Here is a 13,548-nt window from a genome sequence, read left to right as displayed (position 1 = left end):
CAGCATGCAATGCGAGCAGCAAGTCATCCCCAATACTTACCAGAATAGGAGAGCGTCACCAAGTACTTTAATTACCGAATGCAACTGCCAAACCGAACATCTGGTTTCTATATTAAATCTGCGCGTCCAGAGTATCCAAGAAGAACTTTTAAAGTGCTGAAACTTGCTAAATAAAAGACGGACAGTGCCTGTACATCCTTTGCCTATAGCTACTGATTTCCCACTTAAGCAACATGTGTAGCTTATTCCCCCTAAAACAAAATGTGCTCGTTTTGGAACGCTCACATATTTTAACGGAGTGTTCTTCCCCCTGCTCACGTGACGCACTCGGGAGTCTGTTGGATGTGCTTCGAGCCAGATGCCAGCGCAGCAGCTCTAGTCGCGCGCCTTGAGACACTGCGAAGTAGGCCGCGCATGAGAGAATGGCTGGTCAGGCTGTCCGCTTCCGCGGTGATTGATGTCATGGATTTTCTGCACCACATGTGCAACTTGTCCCTACTACATTCAGAAGTGGCAACAATTACACACCCAATACCGCCCACCTCCCCCCTCCAATAAAGTACAGTGCCAACAAACACACAGTGTTCTGCGGGTCTGGGAAAAGGGAGAAAGAAAAGGACGTGTTTTTCCACACAATATCTTTTTATTCAAAGTTTGCATACGCAAACAGCGTAACAATGACTCTCTATTTACAAACTGCAAAAGTACAGGTATAAATGATGCACCACACAATTCTCTTGTAAACAATGAAAAAGTATACATTCCTTTGGCTAAAATAACATTTACAACTTCACCACACCATTATTCATATATTTTATCCTATAAAAAATACTCCTGTCTTTCCCATTTCAACATGTTCCCTCAACAAGTAATAAGTAGTGCACTATTTATCATCTCCGAACCATCCTTCCTCAAGGCTTAAGGTGAGAAACGTTTAAGCAACCTTCCTCTTTCGTTTTTCTCCTAGGTGGCCAGAAACATTTTTTGCCCCACAATGATTAGAAGTGAGAGAGAGAAAGATAGAGGGGAAATAGAAAGAAAGAGAAGAGAAGGAGGGATGGACGGAGTGAGAGAGATGTACCAATGATTTGTAGTGTATCAACATTGCAGTGGGTACCGGCCCTGAGTGGAGGTCAGTCGAGGGGGCGAAGGGGGCTCAGCTAGAGGCAGTTCCTGCTTTCATGATTTTGAACAGGGCGTTGACGTTATTGTTCTTTATGGCGTCTCGACATGCAGAGATGACCTGGTTCTTCGGTTTCCCCACTGAGAAAGACAAAGCCAGATTACACTCAAAACACTGAGACAACATTGCTGATTTCAACCACAAGCAACAAGCGTACCAAGTGGTGCATTTAACAATATTAGTTATAGGTTTGACACATGATGAAGCATACGCTTGACCTGTAGCTCTGTTTGCATGGTGGGGCAAACCTGGCACTTAAGCTCCTGGCCCAATGAGCGTTTAAATCATACAGTGGCCTACTAGGCTTGGCTTAAACAGGGCTTAGCCTGGACCAACAATATAAACAGAGCTATTGGTTTTAAAAAAGAAGAAATACATGCAATAAATTCTTTTTCAAGGACTACTGTCATATCATTAGGCCTAACCCTCACACACCCTCACACACCTCTGAGCCCATGTCCTAACCCTCACACACCCTCACACACCTCTGAGCCCATCTCCCAACCCTCACACACCTCTGAGCCCATGCCCAACCCTCACACACCTCTGAGCCCATGCCCCAACCCTCACACACCTCTGAGCCCATGTCCTAACCCTCACACACCTCTGAGCCCATCTCCCAACCCTCACACACCTCTGAGCCCATGCCCAACCCTCACACACCTCTGAGTCGGCCGGCCCGCTGTATGGCCTGGTTGACGGATTTGAGGCAGGCGAGCAGCGCGTTGTGGTTGTTGGAGCGGATCTTGTACTCATTGACCAGGTCCCTGTTCAGGTCATAGAGTTCGATGAATCGCTTCTTCATGGTCCTCCTGTACAAGAGCACAGGAGAAGACCGAGATACAGAGAGTGGAGAGCAAGTGAGATAAGAAATAGTCATCGTCGAGAGAACTTTACCTGGCTCTGCAAAAATGTCAGCTTAGGTCATTTTAGGTCGTTTTTGGTATTGGGGGTGAGCCAAAATAAAGGGAAATGAACCAATGTGCGGCAGTGGCGGTGTGTAGGTGAGTGTGTGTGCTCCTCACAGTAGATTTAAAATGTCTTCATTCAGAATGGCATATTATTTTGAACGTTTTAAACTCTGATGTGTCAAAGTCTCACTGCTGATACTAAAAGCATTTAAAATGTACTTAAAACAGTGCCTTGGTTGGATTTGTTTTTTTTGTTTTTTTTAAGAGAGATCTGATTCCAGGGTCCTGCTGAAGCAGTGGCTCCTCCGAGGCAGAGGGGGCAGTGCACTCACATGTCTCCCATGAGCCTGGCGTCCTCCGCCTGCACCAGCATGTTGCGGATGTGATTGGAATGGTCCGCCATGGCAGCCGTCAGCTTCTGGTGAACAGAGTGGAACTCGTCCACCTGCGGAAAACAACACATAAGGACAAGCACCATTAATGCACATATACGGACATTCAGGAAGCCAGGGGTTCCAAAGTGGTTTAGGTGCAGCTAGGTGTAAAAATTGAGATTCAATTAAGTCAAAGTCAAAGTCAGCTTTATTGTCTATTTCTCCACATGTACCAGACATGCAGAAGAATCAGAAAAACGTTTCTCTCTATCCTGTGGTGAAAGAAATAAGTGTACACAAGATAAAGACATTTCTAAGTGCTGCTACCACTGTTATGCATGCAGTAAGACAGAGGCACATTCAGAGAGGCAGGCAGCAGAGCAGTACAGCAATCTGGGTGTTGGACGTACAATTTTAGAACAACGATTATTAATGCACGTGTAGTACTTCAGAAAGCCAAAGGAACCTTGTGTGCTTGAACAGGATATACAGGATGGCTAAAAATCTGGCTAAACATCTGGCTACCGTGAGTTTTCAGGGAACTCACTACGATTCCTTACTACAGCAACCATCAGATGAGAGGCCGCACATTTCAGTTTGCCATTGTATTTCCTCTCTATAGGAAGCTGGTCCCTTGGCAGCGGATGCCTCAGGTGCATGAGGGTGGGAGGCAAGCTAGGATAACACAGTGGCATTGTTGCTCGACATCTGCCACGCTAAGTCCAAAGAGAGTAAAGTGGGAACTGCAGATGCTGTATCTAGAGGACGGAAGTGTGGTTGTCTCGAGGAACTGCAGCTGTTTGGGCCTTTAGCCAAGCCTTCAACACTAAATGCGCCAGGGGTTTCCCCAAAGCCTATGTGCATGGGTTAGCACGGCACTCAATTACTCACTCTCTATTGCTTAGAAAAACTCTGCACACTGGCACCGTAGTGGTCACACTACTCAAGAGTAAAACATTAAAGAAGTTAAACATTGAGCACATGGTGTTACTGCTGTCAGACATGAACTCAGTCAGCCTATTTAGATTCAGAGTGTATTCTCAAAGAAGTAACTTAACTGTGGACACACACACACACACACACACACACACACACACACAACTCACCTCAGTCAGGGTAGTTCTGAGCTCCTGAAAGTAGCTAGGAAAGTCTGCCTCTGCCTGCAGGTCTTCAATAGCTAAAAAGGAGGTCAGTGATTGGACCAGATCCCCCGCCAGATCAATGTCGTCTGTATTAAGTGTGATCTGATGGGATAGATTTATATGAGTCACAACTGAGCGTTCATCTCATCCAGTTAGATGAAGGCAACTCTGCACTGCAGTGGATTTTTGATTATACATTTAGCGAAAATGACACATATCTACACTGTTTAACATGTATCAATACAGTTCAAAAAGTGACCATACAACACAGTCACAACCTAACTATAGTGTGTATGCATCACTGGACACACATAAACACACACACAGACACAGAGAGACACAAACACACACGCACACAGACATACACAGACACAGAGAGAGAGAGAGAGACACACACAGACACACACACACACACACACACACACACACACACACACACACACACACACACACAAACACAAACACAAACACAAACACACACCTCTCCACTTGACTGCATGCTGATGCTGAGCAGCCCTCCGCCACGTAGACATGTGAAGGTCACATCCGGACTTTCGATGCCTTCTGGCAGCAGGAAGTTCTGGTTCAACCACATGACCACCTGACCAATCACACACACACAAACCAACAGTCACTTCCACAGAGTTGTACAGCGAGATAATATTTTAGGACACAACAAAAAAAAAAAAAATGGGCCTGGTAAAACAGTCTAGATTTGTACTTGTGTGCGTGTGTGTTCCTCATGTGCGGGAGTGTGTGTTTGTGTATATGTATTCCTCATGTGCTCACCCTCTGGGGTCGATCATTAATGCTGAAGGTCACGCGCCCCGTTGGCTGAGGGGCGTCTGGGTCCACGCTCAGGTCATACATGGAGAAGCGAGGCAGCTGCCGAGTGATCTCAAACACATGAAACTGTGTGCTGCGGAAAACATTATCGGTAGAACATTTAAAAATAAACTTGCTACAAAGTATCAGAATACATAACCCCTATTCTTCTTTTTTCATGAAGGTGCTCTGATATTTAACCGACAGTGATGATGAAAGATCAATCTCTTTTTTTGGTTAAAAAAAACTGGATGCTCCATTCCATTTTGTTACGTATGTATCCCCACCACATGGATGTAAAGTGTTGATGTGTTCGAACTTGGATAATGAAAGCAGTGGTGAATGTTTGTAGGGAGAGGAGCACCTGTTTTTCCCTCCCACAAAGGCTTTGACGTGCAGGTCGACGAGGATGTCTTTGGGGGGGATGATGGGGACACGCACGCAGCCGGAGAGATTCTGGGCACTCGGGTGCACCACGTGACTCTCGCCTTCGAAGATGCCCTCGGCGAAGATCAGCACGGCCCGGATGATGGTTTCTGGGAAAAAAACGAGACGTGCTTCACTTGCACTGTGTGCAGCGGGACTCTTTTCCCCAGGCCGGTATTGCCAGCCAGTACCGTTTGGGGTGGAGATGCTCAGCTCTATGTGGGCCCTCTGGCTCTCCGTAGCGGCACGGACAGCGAGGGCGGTCTGGAGCTGGGTGTTGGCCGGGATGACGCCCATCCCCGAGTCCCCTTCAGACGCTCCTAGAGTGGCCTAGAACACAGCAAGCAGCAGAATAACAGAGAAGACTAAACAACTGACATACAAATGAAGCAGGCTTATGGAGGCAAGATGATGATAGCAGGACAGGCTTTGGAGACCTAAACGGCTAGCCACATTGTGACAGGAATAGGCTAGCAGCTATGACAACACAATGTTAAAGGTGCTCTAAGCGATGTTACGTGGTTTCTAAGCTAAAACATTTGTTGTCACATACAGCAAACATCACCTCACCATCCACTAGCTGCCTGTGCCCTGAATACACTGTAAAAAAAATGCGGTCTCTGTGGACAGCCCAGGCTCCAAAAACGGAAACAAAAACAACTTGGTCCAGCCTGGACCATAAAAACATACAAACTCCAGCCAATCACCGACGAGATGCGCGTTTAGGAGAGTTTCAATTGCACTGGAGGAAGGGGGAGGGAGTAGCGAGCTAGCTCTCTTGTTTGAACGTCAACAAAAGTGACGTTACCCAACATCGCTTAGAGCACCTTTAATCAAATTCAGCCACTTATAGCGTTAAGAGGCGAAATAACCAAAAGGTGACACAAAACGGTGCACGCCAAATTTAAACTAATTTAAACTTTTGTGGCAACAAACAATGGTCGATGAGCAAATCGCTGTATGTCTGCATGAGGCTTCAGGCTGCTCTATTAAAAATATGAGGAGGCAAGTTTAATTGCATGAAATGGCCAAGGATAAGGGGGCAGAGCTGAGCTTGGCCCATTTTGCCCAAACTAGAGAGAGAACAACCACACGCTTCAGTCTCCAACAGGAGACAAGTCGGTGCCTGCGTGGATCTTGGGAGTGTTTTTGTTGGCCGCTCTGTGCGTGTCTGAGGTTGTTAAAATATTAGTGTTCATCGGACCCATGGGATTTCTATGTGTACGCGTGTATAGTGCACGCGCACGTGCATGTGCTCAGAGGTGTGCTTTCCTGGTCTAAGACTCCTCCCATGTTTTAACCCTATATCCTTGGACAGCACTGGACAATTCTGCTCATTATAGTAACCTTTTGTTTTTTTCCTCATTGGCACATTCACACGAGTGGCTTTGGACAGCATTTTCAGTCTCTAACACCTTGGGACTTTTTTGATGGGCAATAAGCAAAAATGGCAAAGCTTTGCAAAAAACGTTTTCCTTTACTGAGGACTTGTTTTATCAAAAGATTACACACAATCATATGATTCTGTCTGAATCAGTTACACACTACAGGGATCAATACTATTATGACATTTTGTCCAACCTAAATGCAAATTAAATGCAATATTATAATCTAATGTGTAAAATTTCAATGAAGACTTTTAAGGCCTAAAATTCTAAACCCAGGATACTAAGCAGAACTCTGGGTGTGTCAGCCTAGTGCTTCGCCATGCCACATGATCACGTTAGTTCATGCGTGAGACAGTCTACTGTCTGTGCCCAACTGTGCTCGTGGCCCATCAATAAAATGTAGGGCGCTTTCACTCTCACACATCTGAATGGTGCCTGTGTGCCAGCAACGCCTGAGTATTGGAAACACGGTCTTAGTAGCCACGGTAGTAAAATATGAGGTCACCAAAACGCAAAGCCTTATTATTGGAAAGCACTGCTGTTGATGTGTGGTGTTAGTGTCCCACAGTCTCACACAACCGGTCTGTGGTTGAACTGAGCACACTCTTCAGAAGAAGCCATACGCATCCAGGCTGAGCTTCATCACAAAACCACATGCTTATAAACATGTCTGTGTACACTACAGCTACAGAGGAATACTAAACTCAAAACACAAGGAAACCTTTACCATGTACACGGCTCTTGTTGATACTATTTAACAAAATAAAGTGTGTATTACAAAAATATTGACATTATATTATCAAGACAACAGCAGATCATTGCACGTCACTGCAGGACAACTGGATTAAGTCAAATCTCTACAGGCTGCTACATATCAACCTATTATGCTTAAACACAGTTGTCATTTGATCTAGAGAAATTAAATTACTAAAGTGTGTGTGTGTGTGTGTGTGTGTGCGTGTGTGTGTGTGTGTGTGTGTGTGTGTGTGTACCTTGGCATTCTCCTCGTAGTTGCGTAGCTCTAGTAAGAGGTTCTGTTTGCGTTGGCTCAGCTCACGGATCAAGTCCTGCTCCACACTAGAGTCCATCAGGTTCCCCTTCATCTCCTTACTGGCAGGCAGGTAGCCACGCACTAGAGTAAAACACACACACACACACACACACACACACACATATAATTCAAACATTTCATTATCATACTATCAGTCATTAGATAATTTCTAATATAGCCCTAATTTATACTATTCTAAAGATATAACTTCATAAACCAGTACGAGCAGGCAAGATAAAACTATTTCTGAAGCACCTTCCGTACACAAAGGCTACTGATAATGTTTTGTGTGTTTACCCTCCCCCTCTACAGAGGTGCAGATGAGCTGGATCTGTCCGTCCATACGGTAGTCTCCCTCCACCACTCCCGCAACAGAGGACGAGAAGTTATCCTTGAAGATCACCTCTCCTGTCCGGTCACTACGCGCGTCAATCTACATGGAACACGAGGCCTAATTAGTGTGTACACTGACCAAGATATGTTAATTCTGTCTGTGTAAAAATTGTATGAATGTTTCAAAAAGCATAAAATAAGTTGTGCTTTTGCTGCTTTAGACATTAGTTTTGTTTACATTGTGAGATACAGCATTATTGGCAGCAGTGTAGAACAGCGGAAACGTCACTGACTGACAATCGGTCAACCGAGGTTGAGGTTCGATACCCGAGCCCAATGTTGTGAGACTGTGTCACCTTGGATAAAGGCGTCTGCTAAATATCGGTCAACTTCAACTTTAACTATAAAAGAAAAGGAATTACTGTTGGCCTTTGGCCTGTGAGTGCCTTTCTAGTCAGTCTCTTCTTTTTAAAGTCACGTCTGAAGAATATAAAGGGTGCATACATCATTGACCCTCACACATAGGCTGACTTCTCTTGACCTTACCTTCCCATTGGACCACCCAGTGATGAGTTCCACGACTCCGTCAGCATTGAGGTCGAAAGCATGGATGCTCATGGCGTGGTTTTTGGACTGCAGATGAAAGAGGAAATGCTTACTTGACATGTTTGAAAATCAACCACAGAATTTTTGCAAAATCATTTCTATGAAATGTATTGTGCATTCACAGGATGTGACTAAATTCAATTTTAACTGCTGTTTCACAGCACTTCAAATTGTCTCAATATTTCATCTCGTCCTCTTATGCACCCTCTGACAGAATATTTAAAAGCATCAGGATATACACATTAGACACATATAATCCAACCTCAATACTGCTTCTACAATACTGTAATGTACTTTAATGGTTGTGACATTAATCATTAACAAAACAGAGTAACTATTTTACAGAGTAACTATTTTACAGAGTATACTTGCAATTTTCTTAGAGATGTTCCCCTAAAATTTAAGGGCCACTTTTAAACAGTTAGTAGTAGTTGCAAACATGTTGGAAGTTGAACGGAGAGTTACCATTGAGATGGAAGGTTTACACCAAATCATTCAAAATGCAATTCAAATTTAATGCATCTGTTCAGACAAACATGTTCGCTGCGAACCTTCGTCTCTTTTCAAGGAATCGCACTTCTGATTTGTTATTAATTCCAATGTTTTTTGGGTTGTGCAATAGGGGTAGGACAATACTGATATCATTATATCGTATCCCAAGGTGCATGTGATGCATCATATCACCTTAGATAGCCTCCATCTATTTTACTGACCAGTCACGTCTTCATGATTTCTCATTACAGTGCTTATCAAATGTATGAGGAAGTGAACTGTGAATAAGAAACGTACAGGGAGAAAATGACAGACAGTGCAAGGACTCCATGCAAGGGCTGCACTTGGAATAAATACATAATTCCTGTTTTTTTTTTTCTTTTCTTTTCTTTTTCTTAAGTCTCATAGATATTGTAATGTACTATATATGACTTTCCTGCAATGTATCAAGTATCACAGAGTCGCTGCCCTGTGATACTACAGTCATCATGAGGTACTCTGTAATTCCCAACACAATTGTGCAAGCTACACCAGAATGCTGACACAAAGAACAGAGTTCTTCACAGCGCTGCAGTACCTTGATTCTCCAGTAGCGGGCAGTGCGGTCGTAAACTCCCACGGTGCCATTGGCAAGAGCATAACCAAACCTGCTGCCGTGCATGTGACAGAGGGACGTGACCGTCTGCAGAGACAGAGCAGAGACAAGAGGCACTCATTGTTCCCTCTTTCTATGAGAACTGCACACAGCAGCCAACCACAGAGAAGTGAATGTCCCTCTGTGTGACAAATCATTTTAGCAAAACACAGTACCTCGTTTTCCGCCATCTCAGACACCAACTCATCCTCTTTGAAGACTCTGATGTCAAAGTCTTCAGATCCAACAACAAGCTGAAAAGAAAACAGCAATAAAAAAAATGTGTAGAATTGCCATGCACCATACAAGATGGATGAGAGAAAGATATTTCAAAATAGATCAGTTTTGTCACAACTGCTATATACTATTCAACTATATAAATACAGCACTTAAGTCCAAATTAATAGTTAATGATCCTGAAATAATTAATAGTTAATGATCCTGAAAACACACCTCGTTCTTCCCATCGCCAGTGAAGTCAAACAGCACTAGTGACCGGACGTTATCTCCAGTGACCTGCACCCATGAAGTAACCATTATCTCAGAGTTTTATGACAGTATGGAGGGTTTCACAAGATGTTTCTGGAACTGTCTTGAGAGACTTTCATTTGCTTTATGCAATAATGCTACTATCAAAAACACACAATTTAATTTGGTAAAAAAGGTACACCTATATAAATAAATGCATGCAAACAAATAACTATTTTAAAACGAAAATCCCTGTCCACAGCTACTTCAGGTTACTAGGTGCTGGTAGGTTGTAGGAACATGAAAGTAAAAAAGTCAAAGTAGCTACCGCAATAATTTTCTGATTGTTTTATTGCTGAGAGCGAACTAAGCATTTCGGTCCACTCTTAACATTTCTTTTGTTTCAGAAAGTGCTTACATACAGATAACAAGTTGTCATCACTTAAAGGACCAGTATGTAGGAAATAATGGAAAATAAACTTTAACCATTCCAAAAATGATCACCATATGTTGTCAGAGAGTAAGGAAACACGATGAATTGAAGTAATGGCTTATTTGACAACATTAATCTAACCGGTAAAACCCTGTTAAACCCATGAAAAAAAATGAGTTACGGGGCGGAATCTCTTGGAATTTTCGTTTGTTTTGAATGATTAATTCTAGAATAGCGTATTAATAATGGGCTAGCGCGTCCTCCTATTTGGGTTGCCAAATTAGCAAAGGCCAACTGTCAACAGCTGTCAGTTGTAGTCATGAACGCCTACGAGAGGCAGGCAAATTTCCAAAATTAAAACAAGAAACAAATTAAGTGGACATCGGAGGAGCTTCCTGAGATGGTGACGTCTTCATCAAGAAACTCAATGCACAAAATAGATTAGATAGGCATTATCAAATAATTAATAACAATGTATATTCATTGTGTCTCTAAAATCAAGTCTGATGCAGAGCTGGCCATATTTCTCCACAACAGGTAGCCTAGGCTAAACTTCATCTGCATCGCTAACTTCAGCTAAATATGTTACGTTGGTAAGAGAGGTATTTTTTTGTTTTCACTGTTTCCGTAATGTGTAGCTGGGTCATGGTTGGAGAAACGTTAAAGCAGCTGCAGGTCAACTAACGTTAGCTAAGTCTTCATTACATCTGGCAACCCAGAAGAGGCTCGCGTCTGGTAGTCTTGAGAACGTTCACCAGTGTTATGATTTTGGCATACAGAACGTTCGGTAACAATCCTACAAATCGCACATTTAAGTTCACACACTTAACTCCAATCTTCCTTGAGCAACTGCTATGTTGTAACTCATTCACTACCACAAAGCAAAGAAACTCAATGCACAAAATAGATTAGATAGGCAGAGTATTAAATAACAATGTATATTCATTGTGTCTCTAAAATCACATTGTAGTAATAATGCCATCTAAAAGACAAGCCAGAAATAATATTACAAGAATGTGTTCAAAAGCAATATCATTGATCTCACTTAAAATATTGATATTAATTTGTGTAATTGTTCTGTAAAACAAAGGACTTTAAACAGTAGAGCAGAGGTGCACTGTACCGTCCAGAACTGGTCGTTCCCTTCATAGTCAAACCCTTGCAGGGCACAGTTACCCCCAATGATGGCCAGGGGGTAAGAGATGTCCCCCAGCTTCCCCAAAACAATCGCATTTGCCCCATCTGTTACCTGCAAAAAGACATAATACACAAGTTATCCTGTTTACAAATAATACACAATACCTTTTTAATATAAATTAGCCTACATAAGTATTAGATACATTACACATTATACAGAAAAATGGACAGCCAAAGACTGAAATTAATAAATCTTGGCCTAGAACGGGGCTCTTCCACAAACATTTTAAAAGCCTACAGCAGCTCAAAAGATATCACTCAAGAAATTTGTTTTGGAAATACAACAGACTGCATTTCTGAATCAGCAGAAAACAAGCAGGATTTTAATCACCCTCTCTCACCTCTCTGTAGAAGATATCAGCATTGTCGTGCACGTCGTAGGCCAGCAGGTTGGTCTGGGAGCCCACCAGCAGGGTGTGTCCAGTGGTGTTGGGTCCCAGGGAGCCCGCTGTGAGGCAGCTGACTGCCTGGTTGATGTTGAGGAGCGAGATGTCTGAGTCCTGGGCGCTCTGGCTCAGACGATGGGCTGCCTGCCTTTGGCCCCGTGTGTGGGGGTTGTGGATGAACACCTGGATGGAGAGTGGAATAGTAGCAACAGAGAGGGGAAATGGTGCTGTGTCACTGTAATTATATAACTAGGGGTTTCACATTTTGGTAAAAGATAACCATGTCAAAGACACCATCATTTCAGTCTAGTTTTGAACAGAGCTAACTGATCTTTTTCCCCATATATTTTAACACAGCTATACCTTCCCAGCTTGTGTGGCTGCTGTCAGACATGGATGGATGCCATCAAACTTGCCCATCGTCACCATGCGTGGGTTGATTTTGTGGTTCAGTTTGAGGGTAAAGATTGGGACCAACATGATGGCACCCACCCTAGAAGCACAAAAAACAAAATGAGACACATAAAACACTGAGAGATTGGAGATTATCTACTTTCAACAGTCACATTGGCATGTTACAGACTAGAGATGTATGGCTGAATCAGATGACAACCCGATTAATCTCATAAGAATGATTTGTCAATGGGCAGTATTTTACGTAGGCTATTTGCCAAGCCAAATGCTAGGTAGGCTATATGTGTGTGTGTTCAGAGAATGTCTAAACGGACTCTGGTGTGTTCTTTATGGCTTCAATCTTGCTCGATTTCTGCTAGATATCACTCCAAGCTTACATGTATGTAACGTGTTCATGTGTACATGTGTTTGCGAGGTCCCCAACCTGTTATACGTTCTCAGTTGGACATTTAGAATGAGTTCTTATATGGTGTACATATACCGGCAGGACAGAATATTAAGTCTATGTATGGAAAATAAAAGCTTCAAGTTTAGTTAGTCTGCTACAGGTTGATCTAGCGAGTTCCCTTAATGTTATAATGCGCTTATTTGTGCTTTGCACTCGGTAGGGGGTGCGTTACTAAGCAACGCAAGGCCGCTTGTCAAAGCTTCTACTGTAATCCCTGTTTTTTGCTTTCCAGCTTCACCCAACATTACAATTGTAGCTGCTAATGTTTTATTATGTTTAATATATCAGGAGGATTTACATGTATAACTGCAGTAGATAATGAACAACTTCGACTGTTAATATTAGCAATAGGTACATGCTAAATTCTCTAAAACTAAACGTTAACTGAGCTATGCTAGCTGAGCTAGCTCAGCTAGGAAGAGCTGGCTAATCAACTGGCAAATAGTTAGCGCACGTTACATCAAAACGTCTAGTGTTGACCTCATTTGCATGTACAGTTTGGCAATCAGTTATGTTTAAAAAATCTTACCAAGCGTCCAACCTATGCCAGAAATAAGTTGCAGAGACTGCAGATGCAGGCAAGGATGCGTTCAAGCAATCAGAGGAGGTTTTCTCAGGGCGTGTTCAATAACCCAGGTGAGCGGACTAGAAAGCTACACAAATTGGATAAGCCAGTTCATACGTAGTTCAAAGTCAGTGCATTTTCAAATGGTGCATTCTACGTTCATATTTGTTTTTGCAGAGAAACTCGACAAATTTGTCTTGTAAATGAGTAGGGATACGTTTCCTCACCCATAAACGCAGTTGGCTGACAGCACAGCCAAACTACCACCAGAC

The 13,548-nt window shown here is 43.0% G+C and overlaps 2 protein-coding genes across 4 annotated transcripts in view; both read right to left on the bottom strand.

The window, feature by feature from the left end:
- The window catches only part of b3gnt9 (UDP-GlcNAc:betaGal beta-1,3-N-acetylglucosaminyltransferase 9), a 17,560-nt gene extending 15,548 nt beyond the window's left edge, over positions 1-2,012 (bottom strand). For 2 of the 3 annotated variants that reach the window (XR_006035046.1, XM_042109928.1), the window contains exon 1: positions 41-437. The gene's annotated coding sequence lies outside the window, so the exon portion shown is untranslated. Of the gene's footprint in view, positions 1-40; positions 438-2,001 lie in introns of those variants that run through there. The other variant, XM_042109929.1, reaches the window with a different exon arrangement.
- Positions 624-13,548, bottom strand: bbs2 (Bardet-Biedl syndrome 2). The gene is made up of 18 exons (XM_042109923.1): positions 13,241-13,548; positions 12,213-12,342; positions 11,805-12,032; positions 11,390-11,515; positions 9,819-9,881; positions 9,542-9,619; positions 9,309-9,413; positions 8,180-8,266; positions 7,598-7,733; positions 7,242-7,381; positions 5,053-5,191; positions 4,800-4,971; positions 4,400-4,529; positions 4,092-4,211; positions 3,575-3,712; positions 2,427-2,539; positions 1,847-1,995; positions 624-1,263 (listed from the first exon to the last, which is right to left on the bottom strand). Exons 2-18 carry the CDS (start codon positions 12,327-12,329, stop codon positions 1,157-1,159), a joined length of 2,148 nt encoding a protein of 715 aa, XP_041965857.1. The 5' UTR covers positions 12,330-12,342; positions 13,241-13,548; the 3' UTR covers positions 624-1,156.

This window comes from Alosa sapidissima, chromosome 11 (assembly GCF_018492685.1).
Source record: "Alosa sapidissima isolate fAloSap1 chromosome 11, fAloSap1.pri, whole genome shotgun sequence".
NCBI lineage: Eukaryota > Metazoa > Chordata > Actinopteri > Clupeiformes > Clupeidae > Alosa > Alosa sapidissima.
This window is presented reverse-complemented; position numbering and strand designations above follow the sequence as displayed.

Excerpts from the sequence above, each read along its gene's own strand:
- bbs2 (XM_042109923.1), bottom strand. The coding sequence starts at position 12,329 with ATGTTGGTCCCAATCTTTACCCTCAAACTGAACCACAAAATCAACCCA. Across the intron at positions 11,516-11,804 it reads CTGATATCTTCTACAGAGAG|GTAACAGATGGGGCAAATGC; the intron begins GTGAGAGAGGGT and ends GTCTTTTTGCAG. Across the intron at positions 5,192-7,241 it reads ACTACGAGGAGAATGCCAAG|GCCACTCTAGGAGCGTCTGA; the intron begins GTACACACACAC and ends GCTGTGTTCTAG.